General features: G+C 34.2%; 1 protein-coding gene and 1 pseudogene across 2 annotated transcripts in view; one reads left to right on the top strand and one right to left on the bottom strand.

The window, feature by feature from the left end:
• SAMTOR (S-adenosylmethionine sensor upstream of mTORC1) overlaps window positions 1-22,943 on the top strand; it is an 85,939-nt gene extending 62,996 nt beyond the window's left edge. The window contains exons 4-5 of the mRNA XM_082472361.1: window positions 4,180-4,294; window positions 19,723-22,943. Of these exons, the coding sequence (XP_082328487.1) occupies window positions 4,180-4,294; window positions 19,723-20,352 (745 nt within the window). The 3' untranslated portion in view covers window positions 20,353-22,943. The remainder of the gene's footprint in view (window positions 1-4,179; window positions 4,295-19,722) is intronic.
• LOC309665691 (protein-L-histidine N-pros-methyltransferase pseudogene) lies at window positions 4,303-19,716 on the bottom strand (annotated as a pseudogene). The gene has a single exon. The product of its transcript is annotated as a protein-L-histidine N-pros-methyltransferase pseudogene (transcript).
• Window positions 22,944-23,724: the final 781 nt, after the last annotated feature.

Here is a 23,724-nt window from a genome sequence, read left to right as displayed (position 1 = left end):
CTTGTGGCTCGTGGGCTCTAGAGCGCAGGCTCAGTAGTTGTGGCACATGGGCTTAGTTGCTTTGCGTCATGTGGGATCTTCCCGGACCAGGGCTTGAACCTGTGTCCCCGGCATTGGCAGGCAGATTCTTAACCACTGCGCCACCAGGGAAGCCCTATTTTGCTTTAAAAATGGCCCCTAAGCATAATGTTAAAGTTCTATCTCGAGCCTATCTAAGCACAGGAATGCTGTATTATGCCTTAACAGAGAAAATAGTGTATTAGATATGCTTCCCTTAGGCATGAGTTGTAATGGTGTTGGCTGTGAGTGCAGTGTTAATGCATCATAATACATATTAAATAAGGTAACTTTAAACAGAAATACACATAAATCCAAGTTATGTGTTGCTCTGGTGTTGAAAGTATTGTAACCAGAGGCCTAGTCTTGTATTTCCCTTAGGAGCATGGTTCGGTGTTTGTGGTGACTTTATAGACCAGACCCATCACAAATAGAACCAACTATATATACATATATAAAACAAATCCTTTAAATTATGAAGAGAATAATTTATCAAAACCAAATTAGATTCTTCCCAATAAGGCAAGATTGATTTAATGCTACAGAATTAATGAGTGTACTTAAACAGATTTAATCACATAAACAGATTAAAAAAAGTCATATCTCAGTAGCTGAGTGCATTTGATAAAATCCAACATAGATTTGTGTGAAATTTTTTTTTAAAAGGAACTAGCAAAATATAAAAGTAGCTTCATCAGCTTTATCAAGGATTCTATATAAAACCTACAACAGTCATTATATTTAACGGTGAGTTATACATTAATGGTGAACATTATACTTAATGTTCCTTCTGAGACTGGAAACAAAATAGTACCTGCTTGTATTAGTCCTGTTTAATCTTGTATTAGAAGTCCTGGGCAAAGCAGTGAGGCAAAAAATAGATGGATGGGTGGGTGCATGGATAGATAAGAAATAAGAAATAATATTATTTTTCACAGATTATGTAACTACGTACCTAGACTAGAATACCCAAAATAATATACAGATAAGCAGTTGAGATAACAGGAATTTAGTAATGCTGCTGGATACAAATCACTGTACAAAAATGAATTGCATTTCTGTAACCAACAATGAAAAATTAAATTTTAAAAAATAACAAGGTTTATCCATAGGGGAAAAGCAATAACAGCACCAAAAAATATGAGTTAACAAGAAGTATAAATCCAACAAAATATACATGGGACCTTTTAAGAGAAATTGTTAAAGCTATTGAGAGACAATGAGGAACTAAATAGATGGAGAACTATGCCATGTCCATGGATTAAAAGAGTCCATATTGTAAAGACATTAATTCTCCCAAATGATCTTTGGACTCAGTGCCACTCTAATGAAAATCACAGTGGGATGTGTTGTATAAAGGTACTATCACACAGCAATGTACATGAATTAACTACAGAAACACAAATGACACTCACAAACTTAATATTAAATGAAAGAAGAAAGTCACAAAAGCAAATGTGTAGTGTAAAACTAAACTATGTTATTCAGAAGACGTTCAGTCATAGGTAGCAAGACTATAAAAGGAAATCAAGGGAATGATTATCACTAAAAACAAGATAGTGGTTACCATTACAGAAAGGGGTAGGGGATGTCGTCAGGGAGGATCCTGTTTCTATGGTGCAGGCAATGTGTTATTTCTTGACCTGGGTGATAATTACTTGGATGTTCTGTTCACTTTGTGATAGTCTTTAAACTAACTATATGTTTGATGCAAAAAAAATTACAGAGCTCAGCCAAAGAATTTGAAATGGATTAAGTGTATTACTGAGAGTTAATGTTATTAAGTTAATCCATGATATTAAGTTATTGGTAATTATATTTTAAAGTTGAATTAAGTTGAATGATTTGGAATACTCCATCCAGGTAGAAAGGTTAATTTCTAAGAAGCACTTTTTTAAAGACTATCAGAAATTTTTTGTTACCCAATTTACTAGAGTCTACCAGTATAGAATTTAGTGTGAGTCAAATTCTGCTTTTACTATGTTCAGGAAGATCATTAGTGGACAAACCACAAAAGATTTTGTATATAACATGATATTAATAGCTAACAATGATATCTACCACTTTTTGAGCGTTTACCATGTACCACATACTAGGGCAAGAATTATAAATGCATTATCTCATTTAATCCTAGAAATGACTCTTAAGTGTGGGTACCATTGTTGTCCCCATATCACACAGGTAAAGGACAGAATCAGGTTTTGATTTTAGTCTCTCTGATTCCAGAACTTTTGTTCTTAACCATAGCCCCACATAAGGATTAGAATGGCAATCTAGTAGTGTACTTAGTGTTACATATTTTTATAGATTCATTTATTCAAACTGGTTATGATTTGAGTATTCAAATTTGTTAATTCAGCAGTAAATGTCAGCTATATACCAGGCATTTCAAGGTACCTATCTACTGGATCTTTTGCTCTGTTTAGCAACTTGGAACCTATACCACAGTAGTTCGCTGGCCTCCTTCTTCCTTAGAGCTAGTGTATTGTGATATTTCAAGTATCGCTAAACTTAATTCAACTTTACAGATGATTATTTGTTATACACATCACCCAAACTACATAATAATCTGCTTCCTGATTTGGCTGCAGTACAGAAAATTACCTTTTGAGCCCTAGGATCAGCTCTTGTTGCTGAGGGAGTTTCTAGCTATTCCTTTTATTTCCTTATACCCTCATAACCCCTTCTTTGGATGAGTTCTTAAATAAAATTTTGTTGACAGAAATCTTTTAATTGGTTCATACTGTTTTTATGGTACTATAAAATGCCATGTACTGTATTAAACAGGTCCTGTATACAGTTTATTTATAATCAAATGGTGATTATGGTCATTTCTGTAAAATGTTAGGACTTCAGGCTCTTGGTAAAAGATGTAACCCCTATTCCTTTTATGAAAAAAAAAAAAACTTTATATTATTTTATTTTGACTTACAGTGCCTTTTCCAGGAGCTTAACTACAGTCTGTAGTTTAACACCTCTCTAATGGACACTATGGCAGTATGCTAGCTGAGGTATAAGGAACAGAAGCTGGGCAGATTTTCTCTGCCCTATAGGCTTTAAAGAACCAAGATTCTGTTTTTACCCAGTTATTTCACTATATTTCTTTCCTTTATGTTTGCAGTATCTACTCATAATTTTTTTTCAGCAAAATTGTCTTAATATCAATAAAATGGCATATGTCTTAAGTTGGTTTTTATTATTGCTTTACTGTCTGGACACTAGGACTATAGGCTTCAGACCAACAAAAATCCACTGTTTTCCTTCATCCTTATTTGCTGCTATGTAGATCCATATTATCAATAGTTGCATTTGACTAACTTTAGTGGTCATGTCCGGTTTTGTTTACCTTCTTTTTTCCTACTACTTTTGGACACAAGGAACGCTCCTGCACAAAATAAAATTTTTCATAACTTAGGAAATACTATTCTATCATTGCTTTGCTCTTTGGTCCTTTTAAATCATTGAGACAAATTAAAGTTAAGTCCAAAGACATCATTATATTGACTACTGAGAATTAATCTGTGAATGGATTCTTTCATCTACAAAGACAGTTTTCAAAGTATGGTCTGGGGATCTGAGACCCTTCCTTCTAGGGTCTCTGTGGGAGGAAAATTATTTTCATAATAATACTAAAATATCGTTTGCCTTTTCTACTCTCATCCTCTCTTGAATGTAGGGTTGAGTTTTCTAGAAACTTCATGGCATGTGATGTTGCAACAGCTTGAATGCAAAGCAGACATGCGAATCCATCTGTCTTCTATTAAGCCAGACATTAGAGAGACTTGAAAAAATGTAAAACAGTAACTCACTTTTACTATCTTTCTAATCTAGATTTTCATTAGAAAGTATAGTTTACATTAGCATATACTATAGTGTTATTGTTTTATAAATGAATTGATGTTTTTAAACCATTCAGTTTTAATTTCAAATATGGTATTATTGATAGAACCTACATAAACAAAAGAGCTTTTAGGCTTCAGTAATTTTTAAACATGTAAAGGGATCATGAGACCAAAAAGGGAGCCAATAATCTATATGATCATTTTTATTCTCAAATGTTTGAATTTTTCTTATATTTTATTTCATCTTATAAAAGGCATAATGAAAATAATCTATTTTTAGGTTGCTACAAACCTCAGGAAAGATCAGATTACTTGATGTTGGCAGCTGCTTTAACCCATTTCTGAAGTTTGAAGAATTTCTAACTGTTGGCATAGACATCGTACCTGCTGTAGAGGTATGCATAGTTCTGTTTGTTTTGAGATGAATATTTTACATGTATATATTACAAAGGAAAGCACTGTCTTTACATTCCTGAAATAGCAAATATATTTCTTGTGTACAAGTTGATAAGAGACTATTTCTATTCAAAACTAAATGTATATTCTGTGAAAATTTGAGCATTTAGTTAACTAATATTAATTTGACCAATACCATATTTGTCTTCATTTTGTTTTGTTCCCTGTTTATCATCTATCATTTCAATCAAGAAACTTCAGTAAGTTGCAAAGATTCCTTATTTTATTTTTTAATGCATCTTTCTGAAATGTACTGTGATGTAGAGCTATTATGGAATAGTGGAAAGAGCAGGGGCTTTGGAGACAGCCAAAACTTTATTAAATCCCAGCTATTTGTACTTAGTAGATAAAACTACTTAACTTTACAAAGAATGTTTCCTCTGCTTTTAAAATTAGATTTTTTTCCCCTCAATGACATAAGTTTATAACATTTGCCATTTTACTTTTGATATGGCACCAGGCACAAAAATTTTTTTACAAATTTTTATTGCTATAAAGAGATTGTGGTAGAGTATAAACTCAGGCGCAGAGATTTTTTTTCCTCCACTCCTATATTCCCAGCACCTAGAAGAGTGCCTGGCATATTAAGTACTCATTAAATATTTCTTGAATAAAAGAATGAAATCTTATTTTCAACCTTGATTTGACTCTCTGAGCCTCAGTTTTCTCGTCTGTGCAGTGGGGTTTGTAGTGGACCATACCTTATAAGATTGTTGTCATGTTTACTTGAGAAAAAGTATTTAAAGCACCTAACAAAGCACCTGTTATATAGTGAGTGCTAAAGAAATGTTTACTGTTATTATTGAAAAGTTCCTGCATGAAGAGTCAACTTTCATATGAATTTATTCTTTAATTTTTATGAGCTTGACTGTCTATATTGAATCTATATGACTAACAATGACAAATAAGAAAATGCTAAAAGCATTACTATTATCTCCTAAACGTAGACAGATACTTGCTTTATGGTAAAACAGCTGTTCTTAGCTTACCACTGCAGAGACTTCCTGGGCCATTAGAAGCTATAGTTTTAAAGTGCAGGTGGATTTGTACATGGATTCTCTCCCCTTCCTTCCTCAAGACACACATTAGAGATGTCCTTCAGGGACTGGTAAGACATGATGGCCATTTGATCTAAACCTAAGGTTCAAATATTTAAATATTAAGCTTATTTATAGATAGGGCTATAAATTTTCAACTGTAAAGCCATTAGAGAAGGCAAAAGAACTACTATACATGAGTTCAGTAGTAGAATCAGACTTTGATAGTTCCAGAACCCTATAACTAATTTTAAAACAAAGGGAAGAAACTTATACTTCCAGTCAAGATGGAGTGACAGGGACCAGACTGATCCTCTTTCCCCCTGCCTGCAGCAACTAAAAAGTGGACAGAATATTCAAAATAATATACAAGACACTGGACATCAGGTAATGAAGGACAGTGATCCCCAAGAGATGGAAAACAAATGAGATGAGCCATATGGTTGCACCAGCACATAGCCTTCAGAGAGTTTCCAATGTGTGGCACAAACAGGGGATCCCAAGCAGAGTCCAGCTGATACTGAGTTGTAGAGGCAGAGGTGAGAGTCCTGAGAGACCAAGACAGCTGGGGCTCATGGACAAAGTACCAAAGATATGAGAGCTGCACAGAGAGAAAACTCCAGGGGTCTGCAAAGAATCCTCCCTGAGTACTCAGCTGAGTACTTATCAGTACATGTCTGTGAGAAAACTACATGAGACTGGAGGAAGTACCACCTCAAAGATCTAGAGGTTATAGTGCCCAGCACACTCACACAGGCTGGAAGTAGCACCCGTTCCCACCAGCCACACTGGAAACCTCAAGAATCACAGTATCTTGGGTAGAGTACACAGAAAAGCCTTGCATCAGTAGTGGAGAATAATTAGCTTTAGACTGAAGGCTGCTCTAGTCCCACCTAACAAATCTTGAAACAAAAACCAAAAAGATCAAACTGTCTCCAAATAATTTAACTATATCCTAGAGCAAGTTAGACTATTTATAGCAATACCAAGTCATCCAGGACCCAGCAAAGTAAAATTCACCATGCCTAGCATCCAATAAAAAAGTAATCAGTCAAGTAAAGAAACAAGAAAATAGGACCCACAATGAGGAGATCCATCATCCATCAGAGACCAACTGTGAACTAACACAGATGTTAAAATTTGGAAAAAAGGACATTAAGATAGGGACATTATGACTGTATTCTGTATGAACAAAAAGTAAAGTAGAGACGTGGAAGATAATTAAAAATACCCAAATCTAACTTCTGGAGATGGATACTATGATCTATTATATGAAACATGTACTAGATGGGATTAATGGTACATTAGATATTGAAGAAGAAAAGTTAAACTGAGGACATGGCAATAGAAACTACCCAAAATTAAACTGAGTTTTTTTTTTTTTTAATGGAAAATCATCAGCAAGCAGTGAGTTAATTTCAAATGGCCAAATATAAGCATAATTGGAGTCCCCCCAGAAAGGAATGAAAGAAGTAATGGTCAGAATTTTTCTGAACTTGATAAAAGCTAACTAATAGTAGAGCTGACCCTTAGCACCCAGGGGAATTGTTCCAGGACACCCCACCACCACCACAGATATCAAAGTCTGTGGGTGCTCAGGTCCTTAGAGTCAGCTCTTCATGTCCCTGGGTTCCATGTCCACAGATAGAGAGGACTAATTGTATATTTCTTGGAAAACTCCATGTATAATTGGACCTGTGCAGTTCAAACTCGTGTTGTTCAAGAGTCAGTTGTAATGTAGAGTTTATAATCTATATAAAAATAAAATGTATGATAACAATAGCACAAGAGGGGAGAAAGGGAAATATACTATATGTATAGTAATAGGTTTTGATACTATATATGAAGTGGTAAAATACTATTTGAAGGTAGACTATGATAGGTTAAATATGTAGACTATAAATTCTAAAGCAACCAGTAAAATAAAGAGTTACAGCTAATAAGCCAGCAAAGGAGATAAAATAGAATTATAAAGAAATTTCTTTAATCCAAAAGATGGCAGAAAAGAGAAGGAAACAATGAACCGATGGGAAACATAGAAAATAAATAGCAAGATCATACATTTAAACTTAAGTTTACCAATAATCACATTAAATAGATATGGCCTAAATACACCAATTAAAAGGTGGAAATTGTCAGATTGGATAAAAAAAAGCAAGACTCAAATATATGTTGCCTATAAGAAATGCACTTCAATTATAAACATACAAATAGGATGTGTAAAAGAAAGGCACTGTGGCACTATTACAGTCAGACAAAGTAGATGTCAGAGCAATATTACCAGCAATAAAGATGGCCATTTCATAATGATGAAAAGGTCAATTCATCAAGAGTACAAAACAATCCTCAATATATACGCATCTAATAACAGAGCTTCAAAATACGTAAACCAAAAACTGATAAAGTAGCAATTACAAATAGACATTTATAAAATTATAGTTGAAGATTTCATTACCCCTCTCTCAATAATTGATGGAACAATTAGAACATTGGTCAAAGAAGAACTCACAAGGAAAGTTAGACCATATTTTGGAATGAAGATAAATAAAAACAAGATATCAAAAACATAAGATATGTATAGGATGCCACTAAAATCACAACAATAGTACTTAGAGGAAATTTTACAATACTAAACACCTTCATTAGAAAAATAAGAAAGGTCTCAAAGCAATGACATCAACTTTCCAACTAGAAAAAAAACAAGGCCACATTAAATCCAAAATACAAGAAAGGAAATAATAAAGATTACAGCAGAAATCAATGAAATAGAAAACCTTCAGAAAAATAGTAGGGAAAAACTGATGAAAGCAAACACTACCTCTTTGAGAAGATCAATAAAATTTATAAATCACTAGCCATACTGATTAGGAAATAAAGAGAAAGGTGTGACATCATGTATATTTTACCAATATTAAAAGAAAGGAAAATAAATATTACAAAAAATGTTATGCCAATAAATTCCACACTTAAGTGAAATGGTCAAACTCCTTGGAAGACGCATACTGCCAAAGCTCACTCATGAAGAAATATATAACCTCAGTAGCCCTAAATGTATTAAAGAAATTTGAATTGGCAGTTAAAAACTTTCCCACAAAGAAAATTCCAGGCTCAAATGGCTTCACTTCCCAACTTATTCTATGAGGCCATTACCCCAATACCAAAACCAGAGACATTATAGAACAACAACAAAAACTTACAGACCACGCCCATCATGAACATAGACAGAAAAGTTGTCTACAAAATTCTAACATATTGAACCCAACAGTATTTCAAAAGGGATAATACGTCATGGCTAAGTTTGATTTATTCTAGGAGTGTAAGATTGGTTTAATATTAAAAAAAATACTCAATCTCTAACACCTATACAAAAATCTACTCAAAATGGATTAAAGACCTAAATATAAGACCAGATAATATAAAACTCCTAGAGGAAAACACAGGCAGAACACTCTGACATAAATCGCAACAATATATATTTTTTTGATCTGTGTCCTAGAGTAATGGAAATAAAAACAAAAATAAACAAATGGGACCTAATTAAACTTAAAAGCTTCTGCACAGCAAGGGAAACCATCAACAAAACAAAAAGACAACCTACAGACTGGGAGAAAATATTTGCAGACAATGCTACCAATAAGGGATTAATCTCCAAAATATACAAACAGCTCATACAGCTTAGTATCAAAAAAACAACCCAATCAAAAAATGGACAGGAGACCTAAATAGACATTTCTCCAAAGAAGACATACGAATGGCCAACAGGCACATGAAAAAATGATCAGTATCACTAATTATTAGAGAAATGCAAATCAAAACTACAGTGAGGCATCACCACACACCAGTCAGAATGGCCATGATTAAAAAGTCTACAAATAATAAATATTGGAGAGGGTGCGGAGAAAAAGGAACCCACCTACACTGTTGGTGGGAATGTAAATTGGTGCAGCCACTATGGAGAACAGTATGGAGGTTCCTTAAAAAACTAAAAATAGAGTTACCATATGATCCTGCAATCCCACTCCTGGGCATATATCTGGAGAAAACTCCAATTTGAAAAGATACATGCACCCCAGTGTTCATAGCAGCACTATTTATAATAGCCAAGACATGGAAGCAACCTAAGTGTCCATCAACAGATGAATGGATAAAAAAGATGTGGTATATATACACAATGGAATATTACTCGGCCAGAACAAAGAATGAAATAATGCCATTTGAGGTAAAATGGGTAGACCTAGAGATTGTCATATTAAATGAAGTCAGACAGAGAAAGATAAATAGCATATGATATCACTTATATGTAGAATCTTAAAAAATAATGATACAAGTGAACTTATTTACACAACAGAAACAGATTCACAGACATAGAATACAAACTTATGGTTACCAAAGGGGATAGTGGGGGATGGGTCTTGGGGGGAGATAAGTTAGGAGTTTGGGATTAACATATACACATTACTATATAGAAAATAGATAAACAACAAAGACCTACAGTATAGCACAAGGAACTCTACTCAGTATCTTACAATAATCTATAATGGAAAAGAATCTGAAGAAGAATATATATATAAATGAATCACTTTGCTGTACACCTGAAACTAACACAACATTGTAAATTAACTATACTTCAGTTTAAAAATGGTTAAAAATAAAATTACATATACCATAAAAAAAAACCCACTTATTCTTTTCATCACCATAATACACTAAAAAAGAAACCTACAGCTAACATCATACTTAATAGTGAAAGAAAAATGTTTTTCCAATAAAAACTGAAAAAAGAACAAGATAAGGTTATTTACTCTCACCACCTCTATTCAGCATTCTCTAGAGGTTTTAACCAGTGCAGGAAAGCAAGAAAAAGCAATGATAGGCATCCACATTGGAAAATAAGATGTAAAACTGTCTTTGTTCACAGATGACATTGATCATCTATTACATTATTCTGTGGAATCTACAGAGAAGCTACTAGAACCAGTAAGTGAGTTTAACAAGGTTGCAAGATGTGAGATTAACATATAAAAATCAATTCATATATACTAGCCACAATCAATTAGAAATTAAAAATAGTACCATTTATAATAGCATCAGAAATATGAAGTATTTAATATATGAACATATACTTATATGAAATATAAAGCTGACAAATATATAGCAAACCTGTATATTGAAAACTATAAATTATCAAGAGAAAGTAAAGAAGACCTAAATGAGTAGAGATATATACTGTGTTTATTGGTGGAAAAACTCAATATCTTTAACACATCCATTTTTCCCAAAACTGATCTATAGATTCAGTGCAATCCTGATCAAAATTCTAGCAGGTGTTTTTGTAGAAATTGAAAAATGTATTCTAAAATTTGTGTGGAAATCCAAAGGTCCTAGAACAGCAACTTTTTAAAAGGACAGTGTTGGAGAGTTTCAAAATTTATTTTAAAGTTACAGTAATGAAAACAGTGTGGTATTAGTGTCAGGATTATTAATGAAATATAACAGAGTCCACAAATAGGGCTAAGCCCCTTATAGGCGTCCCAGAGGGAGAAGAGAGAAGAGGATCAAAAATGTATTTGAGAAAATTATGGCTGGAAACTTCCCAAACCTGAAAGAGAAAATACTCATATCCAGGTACAGGAAGCACAGAGGGTCCCCAAAAGATGAACCCAAACAGACCCATATCAAGACATATCATAATAGAAATGGCAAATTTAAAGAGAGAATTTAAAGACAGTAGGAGAAAAACAAAGAGTCATATACAAGGGAATTCCTGTAAGGCTATCAGCTGATTTCTCTGCAGAAATTTTGCAGGCCAGAAGGGAGTGGCATGATATATTCAAAATGCTGAAAGGGGAAACCTGCAAACTAGGATACCCAGCAAAACGATTATTTAGAATAGAAAGCGATAAGAGCCTGCTGTATAAAAAAAATAAAAAAAGAAAAGAAAAAGAAAAAGAATAGAAAGCGAGATAAAGAACTTCCCAGACAAGCAAAAAATAGTTTATCAGTACTAAGCCTACCCTAAAAGAAATGTTAAAGGGTCTTCTCTAAGTGGAAAGAAGTAAGGATCTACAGGAAAGGGAAAATCCCACTAGGAAAGGCAAATATATAGTAAAGACAGAGAATCAATTGTGAAAGCAACTGTAACTGCAATAACCAGTTAAGGGAGAATCATGAAGATGTAAAATATGACGCCAAAACACAAATGGGAGGGGAATTAAAAATGTAGATCTTTTAGAATGTGTTTGAACTTAAATGACTGTAAGTTTAAAATAAGTAGATATATTATAGGTCAATACATATGAACACTGTGGTACCACAAATAAAAAAACTTACAATAGATATACAAAAATTAAAAAGAAAGGAACACAGCTTACTACTAAAGAAAGTTCATCAAACCACAAGGGAAGAAACAAAAGAAGAAAAGAACAGAACTACAAGAACAGCCAGAAAACAAGTAATAAAATGGCATTAAGTACATACCTATCAATAATCAGTTTAATGCCAATAGACTAAATGTTCCTATCAAAAGACATAGAGTGGTTGATTGGCCTAAAAAACAAGACCCATTTATATGCTACCTATAAGAGACTCACTTCAGAGCTAAAGATACACACAGGATGAAAGTGAGGGGATGGAAAAGATATTTCATACAATGACAAGAAAGTGGGGGTAGCAATACTCATATTAGACAAAATAGAATTTAATGGAGTATATAACAAAAGACAAAGAAAGGCATTATATAATGATAAAGGGATCACTACAAGAAGTTTTACACTCATTAACATATATACATCCAACACAAGAGCACCTAAATATATAAAGCAAATAACTAACAGACATAAAGGGAGAAATTGACAAGAATACAATAATAGTAGGGGACTTTAACACCTTACTGGCATCAATGGACAGACCACCCAGATAGGAAATCAATAAGGCAACAGTGGTCTTAAATGACAGAATGGACCAGTTGGACTTAATAGATATCTACAGGACATTCCATCATGAAACAGCAAAATATACATTCTTTTCAAGTACATGTGTAATGTTCTCTAGGATTGATCACATGCAAGGCCACAAAACGAGTCTCAACAAATTTAAGAGAATAGAAATTATATCAAGCATTTTTTCCAGCCACAACAGTATGACACTAGAAATCAGTTACAGGAAGAAAAATGGGAAAAGAACAAATGGGGAGGCTAAAACAACATGCTACTAAAAAAACCAACGGTTCAATTAAGAAATCTAAGAGGAAATCAGAAAATAACTGAAGACAAATGGAAATGGAAACACAACTTTCCAAAATCTATTGGATGCAAAAGCAATTCTAAGAGGGAAGTTTATCACAATACAGGCCTTCCTCAAGAAAAAAAATCTCAAACAACCTAATCGTGGACCACCTAAAGGAATTAGAAAAGGAAGAACAAAGCCCAAAGTCAGCAGGAGGAAGGAAATAATAAAGATCAGAGAGGAAAAAAATGAAATAGAGACCCAAAAAAATAATGGAAAAGATAAGTGAAACCAAGAGCTGGTTTTTGAGAAGACAAACAAAATTGATAAACTTTTAGCCAGGGTCACCCAAGAAAAAAAGAGAACCCAAATTAACAAAATAAGAAATGAAAGAGGAGAAATAGCAACTGATACCACAGAGATACCAAAAAAAAATAAAAATAAAAAAAGAATACTATGAACAGTTTTATGCCAACAAATTGGACAATCTAGAAGAAATGGATAAATTTCTAGAAACCTACAACCTGCCAAGACTGAATCAAGAATAAACACAATTTGAACAGACTGATCACTGGTAGTTTAACTGAATTTGTAATTTAAAAGAACGCCCAGCAAACAAAAGTCCAGGACTGGATAGCTTCACAGAGGAATTCTGCCAAACATACAAAGAAGAGCTAATACCTTTCCTCTTCAAACTAGTCCATAATATTGAAAAAGACAGAAGACTCTGAAATTCATTCTACAAGGCCACCATTACCTGGATACCCAAAACAGCAAAGACACTACAAAAAAGAAAATTGCAGGCCAATATCTTTGATGAAAATAGATGCAAAAATCCTCAACAAAATATTAACTAACCAAATCCAGCAATACATTAAAAAGATCATACACTATCATCAAGTGGGATATAGTCCAGGGATGCAAAGATGTTTCAGTATTTGCAAATTAATGTGATACACCACATTAACAAAAGGATAAAAGTCACATGATCATCTCAGTAGACACAAAAAGCATCTAACAAAATTTAACATCCATTCGTGATAAAAACTGTCATCATAGTTGGTATAGAGGGAACATTTCTCAACATAATAAAGACCATTTATGACAAACCCACAGCTACCTTCATACTCAACTGTGAATAGCTAAAAGCCTTTCCTCTAAATTCAGTAACTAGACAAGGACGCCCACTCTCACACTTCTATTTATCATAGTATTGGAAGTCCTAGCCACAGCAATCAGGCAAGAAAAGGAAATAAAATGCATCCAAGTTGAAAGGGAAGAAGTAAAATTGTCATTACTTGCAGATGACATGATAGTTTATATAGAAAACTCTGAAGTCTCCACCAAAAAACTATTTGAACTAATAAATGAATTTAGTAAAGTTGCAGGATATAAGTTTAATATACAGAAATCTTATGCTTTTCCATACACTAGTAATGAACTGTTGGAAAGTGAAAGTAACAAAAAAGAAGTCTCATTTAAAACCACATCAAAAGGAATAAAATACCTAGGAATATACTCAACCAAGGAGGTGAAAGACCTATACTTCGAAAACTATAAAAAACTGATGAAGGAAATTGAAGATGATGCATAAACATGGAAGTATATCCTGTGCTCTTGTATTGGAAGAATTAAGGTTGTTAAAAGGGCCATACTACCCAAAGCAAACTACAGATTTAATGCAATCCATATCAAAATACCCATGACATTTTTCACAGAACTAAAACAATCCTAAAATTCATATAGAATCACAAAAGACCCCAAGTTGCCAAAGCAATCTTGAAAAAACAAAAACAAAAACAAAACTGGAGATATCACGCTCCCTGGCTTTATACTACAAAGCTACAGTATTCAAAACAGCATGGTACTGGCACAAAAACAGACACATAGATCAATGGAACAAAATAGCCCAGAAATAAACCCACACACCTATGGTCAATTAATCTATGACAAAGGAGGCAAGAATATAAAATGGGGAAAAGACAGTCTCTTCAGCAAGTGGTGCTGGGAAAGTTGGACAGCTGAATGTAAGCCAATGAAGTTAGAACACACCCTCACACCATGCACAAAAATAAACTCAAAATGGCTTAAAGACTTAAACATAAGACATGATACCATAAAACTCCTGGAAGAGAACATAGGCAGAACACTCTTTGACATAAATTGTAACAATATTTTTTCAGATCTGTCTCCTAGGGCAAAAGAAATAAAAGCAATAATAAACAAATGGGACCTAATTAAACTTAAAATCTTTTGCACAGCTAAGGAAACCATCGACAATACAAAAAGGCAACCCACAGAATGGGAGGAAATATTTGCAAATGATATGACTGACAAGGGGTTAATATCAAAATATATAAACAACTCATACAATTCAATATCAACAGAGCAAACAGCCCAGTCGAAAAATGGGCTGAACACATGAATAGACATTTTTCCAAAGAAGACATACAGATGGCTAATAGGAACATGAAAGGATGCTCAACACTGCTAATTGCGAGAGAAATGCAAATCAAAACAACAATGAGATATCACCTTATACCTCAGAATGGCTGTCCTCAAAGTCTGCAAATAACAAATGTTGGAGAGGATGTGGAGAAAAGGGAACCCTTGTACACTGTTGGTGAGAATGTAAATTGGTGCACTTACTAAGGAAAATAATATAGAGGTTCTTCAATAAACTAAAAATTGACAACCATATGATCCAGCAATTTTACTCCTGGGTATATATTAGAAGAAAATGAAAACAGTAGTTCAAAAAGATACACGCTCCCTTGTTTTCATAGCAGCGTTATTTACAATAGCCGAGATAAGAAAGCAACCTAAGTGTCCATCAACGGATGGATAAAGAAAATACATACACATATATACACATACACACAGGTATATACACATACATACACACACAATGGAACCTTACTCTGCCATAAAAAAGAATGAAATTTCTGCCATTTGCAAAAACATGGTTGGAACTAGAGAATATTATGCTTAGTAAAATAAGTCAGACAAAGACAAATACTATATGATATCACTTATATGTGGAATCTAAAAGATAAAACAATGAATGTATATAGTAAAACAGAAACAGACTCACAGATATAGAAAACAAACTAGTGTTACCAGTGGGGAAGAGGGAAGGGAAGAAGGGCAAGATAGGAGTATGTGATTAATAGATACAAACTACTGTGTATAAAATTGATAAGCAACAAGGATATATTGTACAGCGCTCTGGAATATAACCATTATTTTGTAATAACTTTTAATGGAGTATAATCTCTAAAAATACTGAATCACTGTGCTATACACCTGAAACTAATATTATAAATTAACCATATTTCAATAAAAAAAGAAGACATTGTTAAAAGAATGAAAAGACAAGCCATAATCTGAGAGAAGTATTTTCAAGTTATATATCAGATTATGGACTTGGATGAAGAATAAAGAACTCTCAAAATTCAATAAGAAAATAGGTTTTTAAAATTTAAAACAACCCAATCATTTTTCACTATGCAAAAAAATTGAACAAACACTTCATCAAAGAAGATACCCAGGTAAACATCACTACTCATTAGGAAAATCCAAATTAAAACTTCAATATACTACTACACACCTGTGACTATGATTAAAATTTAAAAGGCTGGCCATTCCAAGTGTTGATGAGGATTTGGAGGAACTGGAACTCCAATAAACTCCTGGTAGAAATGTAAAACTCAGTATAAGTGCTTTTGAAAATAGTTTTGAAGTTTCTTTAAAAGTTAAACACGCACGTACTGTATGATCCAGCCACCCCTTTCCTCGGTATTTGCCCAAGACAAATGAAACATGTCCATTCAAAGACAAACAGGAATGCTCATAGCAGCTCTAGTTGTAATAGCCAAAAACTAGAAACAACCAAGTTATCTATGAAAGGTATATGGATAAACAAAGCATGGTATATCTTAATATAGTAGCCTACCTCAGCAATTAAAAAGGAATAAACTATCAATACATGCAAAAAAAAATGGATTAATCTGAAAATAATTGTGCTGTATGAAAGAAGCCAGGCAAAATAAGAGTACATTATTCTGTATTATTCCACTTATGTAAAATTCTAGAAAATACCCACTGATCTATAGAGATAGAAATCACATCAGTGATTGCCTAGTGGCAGGGGAAGAGCAGGGAGGGTACAAGGAAGGGATTATATAAGGGGCACAGGAAAACTTTGGCAGGTGTTGGATCTATTCATCAATTTGATTGTAGTAGTGGTTTCATGAATGTATAAATGTTAAAACTTACCAAAGTGTACACTTTAAATGTTTGTGTGTCAGTTATACTGCAGGTTGTACATCAGTTATACTTCAATAAAGCTATGCCCCTGCCCCAAAAGGAGCAAAAGGAAGAAGAAAAACAATCTTTTTTCCACATAGTTCCACGTAGTAGAACTTTATGTGTCGCATTTCCTAATAGATAGTCCGGATGCTTATGTGACCAGCTTGTCTACACACTAACAGAATTGAGGGACTAAGGTATTAGCTCGTATCTTTGATAATTAATTAACTATTGTTAAATATAAGGGTAACTAATTTTTATCTAATTTTAAAACTGCTTTCTTATTCTGGATTATTTCCACAGAGTTTTTTTTTTCCATCTCCAAAAAAGTTTATTAGCATGATTAAAAACATTTTTTGAATAATGATAGAATTTCTAAACATAAAAGAGTATCAGTGGCTATATCCTATAACCAGTATTTGCAACTGGATGGACAGCTTTATTGCCAGTCTTCATTTTATTAAAGACAATCCATATTTATTGGTTCCATGTGAAGTCCTGACTGTTGCTTTGCCTGAGAATGAGTCCCTACTGCAATTAAGTATAAAAAAAATATCTCCCAGATGAACCAGTTTGCAGGGCAGAAATAGAGACACAGATGTAGAGAACAAACATATGGACACCAAGAGGGGAAAGCGGGGGTGGTGGGGGAGTGCTGTGATGAATTGGGCGATTGGGATTGACATGTATACACTGATGTGTATAAAATGGATGACTAATGAGAACCTACTGTATAAAAAAATAAATAAAATAAAATTCAAAAAATATGTATCTCCCATAATCGGAGTGTGACCTGCATTACTGAGTAAAGAGTTAATAAAAATCCTCAAAGAGTTGGGGTTTTGTTTTTCAAAAACATTTTTTACACACTACAAAGAAATAATTAGTATTTTGGCTTTTAAAATTCCTGCATGATATTTAGAATGGCAGTCCCCAAAGGTCCTCCCTTCACAAAATTGAGAACACAGACCCTCTTCCGGAGCATACATTCTTGGGGTGGACTCTGAAGACTTCAACCTCCACGTGTTTATACTGGTTTGAGAACAAAGCGTCATCCAGAATGTAGTAGTCTATACATGTCACCTTCACACAGGTATGGCAGTCTGGTGAAAGCTTCGATAACAAAACCAGCTTTTCTGAAAACTTCAGGCAGAGACTATTCACTTGTTCTTCCCAGTTCTATCCCTTGATTTCCAAAGTTTCTGATGGTTTATCCCACTTGCCATCTATGTTTTCCACATAGGGATGAAAAGGTAAGACCAGAGCAAGGATGACCCTGCCTCTAGTTGGCTCCAAGACACTTCTGATATCTTTTAACAAAGTCAGGGGCTGATCACAGCGGTCCAGCAAATTCAAGCAGCTGATGATACCGTACTGGAACCCTGTATTCTGCCATTCATTTTTACCAAGCACTCTGTATTTCTTCTTCTGAAGCTGCCATATCATAGTTTCAGACAGCTCAGTGGCATAAATTTCTTCAAAATGAGGGCTCATGATTTTTGTGACTTCTCCATCTCCAGCACCTAAATCAAGAAGTCTGTGGGTTTTCCAGTCTGGATTAATTTTAAGCAGTCTCTGAAGCTGATCTGGTGAAAACACAAACATTGAGCCTCTTCCTAGCAACCCATTGATAGATGTTCTAGACATAAACTGGCTAAAAACAGATGACACAAAAGAGTGATATAATTGGGTACAAAGACAGCCTGGAGTGATTCGCAAAGTTTCTCTCTGTTGCACACAAACCACTGGTGGTTCTTCCTGCCGCCTGCGGCCCCCGCCAGCCCACCCCAGTCCGCTCGTCATGTTCATGTACAGGGAGCGGGTGAGCGGGCTCCGCAGGGTCCACATTCTCCGCGCCAGCCACACGGACGCCAGGCTCAGACACAGCCAGCCCGCGAGCAGTCGCATCGGGGGCCGCGGCCACTCGCTCCGATCACCGCCGGTGCCGGGGCAAGGAGGAGGACGCGCTGCCGCCTCCAGCCGCCGCCGCCGCTGCCGCCCAGGATCGAGCCATCGCGCCGAACTCGCCCATCCAGCTCCTTCAGGGCAGAGGCGGAGGGTTTCCATAGAGTTTTAATATTCAGCAAATGATACAGTGCTGTTTATTTTTTTACTTGTAGTGTATCTCATGGTCATTTGACTCAGTTAATTAAATTTAATACATAGTTTGTTTCAAGCCGGAGATTAGCTTTTTAATAGAATCAATATATTATTAAAATTACTTCTGAGATGGTTAAAGTTAATGGTTGAAAAGATGTTTTTCATGACCTTAAAAAAGTTTAAGGTATTTTGCTTTTACACATTTATAACTGCTTTCATTATCCTCTTTGACTTCTTTGATTCATCTTTATTTCATGGTATTTCTTGTTTAAAGTTATTTTTATATTAACCTGTTTTTTGGTAACTATAAATGTTTAAGTGAATATAAATATGACTAAGTTTAGAAATAAATCATCCCTGTAAGCTCTTATCCAAATTAAATTTCAAATAAACCCTTATTATTTTTTAAAAATATATACTTAAACATTATTTCTAATTGTTAATTAATTGTTACTCAGAAATATTTTTTTTTAAATGATGACTAGAAATTCTTTGGGCTTAATTACTCTGAGATTTTTCTGAGTAAAAGTTTTGGTTGAATAAGTGTGTGCAAGTGGAATATTTATAAGGGAAAGGTACATAATTAAAGCTTGAATTATGTAGAAATGCTGTGAAATAGTTTGGTTTAAAATTTATGTAATTAGGTGGAGGTAATCTTAAAATTCTTAACATGCCTTGTTTTTCCCTTTCTGCAGAGTGTGTATAAATGTGACTTCCTGAATTTGCAGCTTCAGCAACCACTCCAGCTTGCACAGGATGCTATAGATGCCTTTTTGAAGCAGCTAAAAAACCCTATTGATTCTCTTCCTGGAGAACTTTTCCATGTGGTTGTTTTCTCTCTCCTTCTTTCCTATTTTCCATCACCTTACCAGCGATGGATTTGCTGCAAGAAAGCCCATGAACTGTTAGTGTTAAATGGTTTATTGCTTATCATCACACCTGATTCCTCCCATCAGAACCGTCACGCTATGATGATGAAAAGCTGGAAGATTGCTATAGAGTCCCTGGGCTTTAAACGTTTCAAGTATTCAAAATTTTCACATATGCATCTGATGGCATTTAGAAAAACCTCCCTAAAAACCACAAGTGACTTGGTTAGTAGGAACTACCCAGGGATGTTATATATTCCTCAAGATTTCAACAGTATAGAAGATGAGGAATATTCTAATCCTTCCTGCTACGTTCGATCAGATATAGAAGATGAACAGCTAGCATATGGTTTCACAGAGCTCCCTGATGCTCCATACGACTCAGATTCTGGAGAAAGTCAATCCAGCTCTATTCCTTTCTATGAGCTAGAAGATCCCATATTACTTTTAAGTTAATATAAAAGCAAAAGGCCCTTTCAGTCCAGACTCCTAAACTTAATTGCTTACACTAATCAGAAATACTAACATGAACTCAGTACTTAAAATCTGCTTTGCATAGAAGAAATGCAAAGGTTTACAGAGTTTGCTATTTTTTTCTACTTCTGGATTTTAAAATTTATTCTTATATAGAAAGCTTAAAGTTTCACGCAGAGTGACTCCTGTCATAGCAGAAACCACTGTTACTTTAGCATTTAGCACTAAGATATTATAGAAAGGTACCTTTTTCTCTTTAGTGCTATTGTGAAAAATGAAGCATAACTTGCTATGTATTTTTCTTGTTTTCATCTTTTCAGTGTTGACTTTAAACCATTGCAATGAGAAACTAAGATATGTAGAAAGCTGTAGATTGCACTTTGATGACTCACAAGTTAAATGTGACAGAGATAGATTGGTTTAGTAGTTTTGTGATGCACTTATTCTTTTTTCTAACTAAATTGTTACCTGTTATAGAAAGCCATTTTGGCTCAGTTTTGTCTGATGATTGAACATTCCCCAAACTTTTTGGAATTGATAATTCTTATTCTTTCTTGCTTGCTCATTTGGCAGCATCAGACATTGGGGAGATATTTCCCCCGAAGTATGTATTCTAATTTGATTAGCATAGTACAGTAAACACCATTGCCAAAATAGAGTTTTCATATCTTTCTTGTTGATTTGGGCCTTGGTGTTAAGTATATTTAACGGTGAGAATTCACTTTTACTTTTTTACATTTAGATTTCATTTACAAAATTTTCTATTTAAGCAAGGAACAATATAATACTCAATACTGACCCGAAACACTTTTGTGAAAGGGTTTGCACTTGTAAGAGAGCTTATGTTCTACCTAGACCAACCTTAATAGGGTCCTCACCTTTCCATTAAGGAGGTGCTGCACTACAAGTCTGGAATTATATAGAAAAATTTGAAATTAACCCTCTGCTGGTAATCTCATAAAATGGTTTTGATGTTTCGGTATTCTAATTTCTATCTAAATCCTAGCAGAAATTTTTCTTTGAATATATAAACCATTAGTTGGCTGTGGGAATTTTCCCTTTCCACATTGATAAATGCCTTTCTGTGTTTCTGAATCAGAAGCAAATGATTAGGGAGAAATATATGTCCAACAAGACAAGATTAGTTTAAATGGCTAAGAACATTTAGTCCACATTGTCTTGTCAGCCAGCAATTGTCATGTAAACTATCATTTTTAAGAGTGCCACTGTGTGGATTTTTTTTCAAGTGGTTATTACATTAAAATTACCTCATACTGAGGTTTTTGCACTGAAATATCACAGTTTCAGATTTCATGGTTAATGTTGTGTGTGTGCGTTTTTAAAGGAAATTTGCATTTTCAATAGTTGATCCTAAATTCATAAACTGAACTTCTTTACTCTGATAAAAGTGTTTTTGTGCTTATTGTGAATTGCTGTAGTTAACTCTGAATGTCAAACTTTATTTAGAAATAAAAAATTTACCCTTTAAGATATAAATGGTTGAGTGTGTATACCCAATATTTCAAATTAAATTTCACATTCTAAATTAATGAAAGTAACAAGATTGTAATTAACCTAAAAGTCAGTTGAGTAAATGCAATAAATATTGGTTGCTCAAATATGCCAGAAGTAACTTGAAGTTTTTCGTTTACTTTCAATAGCATAAGATTACTTAATAATAAGGAATAATTAGGACTTTCTTTCCAATTAAGCACTACAGGTCAAGTCTTGTAACTCGCCCAAAAGAAGAAAAAAAACACTGTGTTCAGGGTAACATAGAAATGTGTGTTGTTAGTACCTCCTTTACCATACGGTCCGTTTTCTGTGATTTGGCTAAATGCTATCTTAAAGGCAAAGAAAAGCAACATACCAAACAAAAGTGCTTTGAAAGTAAATGAAAACAGTGCTTTTGAGAGGCTGGTGTAAGTATTGATATATGACCTTGGAGTTAGCCCATGTGTTACAGCTAAAATGTTGGTGCTATAAATTCTTCTGATTGTTTACAGATGTTGATTCTGCTTATGCTCCAAAGTGTGCATGATGTATTTTAAGTAGTACTTTAAAGAAAAATCTCTTTATAAAAACCTATACTCTCACTTAGTATAAATTTGTTTGGATTTATAAATCTCATTTGTTACTGTAAATTCATCTTCAAAATTAGGTTGGCGCAGGATTTAAACTAACACGTATTCCACCAAAGCCAATTCAACATATAAATGTTAAAATATAAGCAGTCATGTGGCTTGGTGCCAGATTATATATGTAATGACACAAGAAGTTATTAGAGCCTTTAATACTGTATGGGTACTCTTGAGAATGATTTTGTTTGGATATGAAGAAGTTAAGGGGCCTCCTGTCACATTCACAACAGTATTCTCCAAAATAATTTGATGTTTCAAAAACAAATGATCATTTGCTTGGTTTCTTCAGGATTATGACTAGATCAAGTGGTTTATATGATAGTTGCCAAGTGGTGGGAGGTGGCTTACCTGAAAATGTATGTTTGTGTTTGTTGTATTTTTTCACATTTTGTGAACAAAGCACATTTATTAAAAATTTTAAATTTTCTAATATTCCTTGTCTATTATTTACGAACTGAAAGTTTTGTGGTCTTGACCTAATCTCACTAAGTGATTTCAGAGTTGGGAAGCAATCTAAAACTTAAATGACTTAGAATTTTCTATCTGGTTTCATCTAGTCTAGTCCCTTAAGTTCATAAATTCATTCACTGAGATCCAGAGAGCTCAAGTGACTTCCCCATTATCATGCTATTTACTGACGAACAAGGACAACAAACAACAAATTCTAGTTCATTATATGTCAACTATATCATACCCTGCTTTCCTTGAAAGTTAATTACATCCAAGATAATTTACCTAAGTATATCAGTTATTTTAGGGCAGCAGATGGCTTTCTCATGATGTGAAAGAGTTCTTTATTCATTAAACAGATATTTGAATTCTACCAAGTGCAATATGCTGCGGAAACAGCAGGGCTTGGTGTGTTCACAGTCCCCTGCTTTCATTGGAACTTGGGATCTAATGAAGATGACAAGCATTCTACATGGAGTTAACATCTGTATCTAGGAATGATTGCCTACTGATCCTACATGTTTGCTCCTGCTTAACTTCCTTAATTTGTTTCCTAAATAGAACAGGAGGCAAAAAAATTTTAAAACACAACAAAAACTGTTTAGCAAATCACATACACATTGTAGATAAGAGGGATGTATTGTTCATCCCTCCAGAAAAGTGCAAACTGAAAATAAATTCTGATTGTTAAAGGCAGGGAAAAAATGGAATTGAGCTTTTGCTCCATTTTCCCACACTTTGTGAGCACAGTGCTGCAATGGTG

This window comes from Balaenoptera physalus (genome assembly GCF_965194825.1).
Source record: "Balaenoptera physalus genome assembly, chromosome: 8".
Taxonomy (NCBI): Eukaryota; Metazoa; Chordata; class Mammalia; order Artiodactyla; family Balaenopteridae; genus Balaenoptera; species Balaenoptera physalus.
This window is presented reverse-complemented; position numbering and strand designations above follow the sequence as displayed.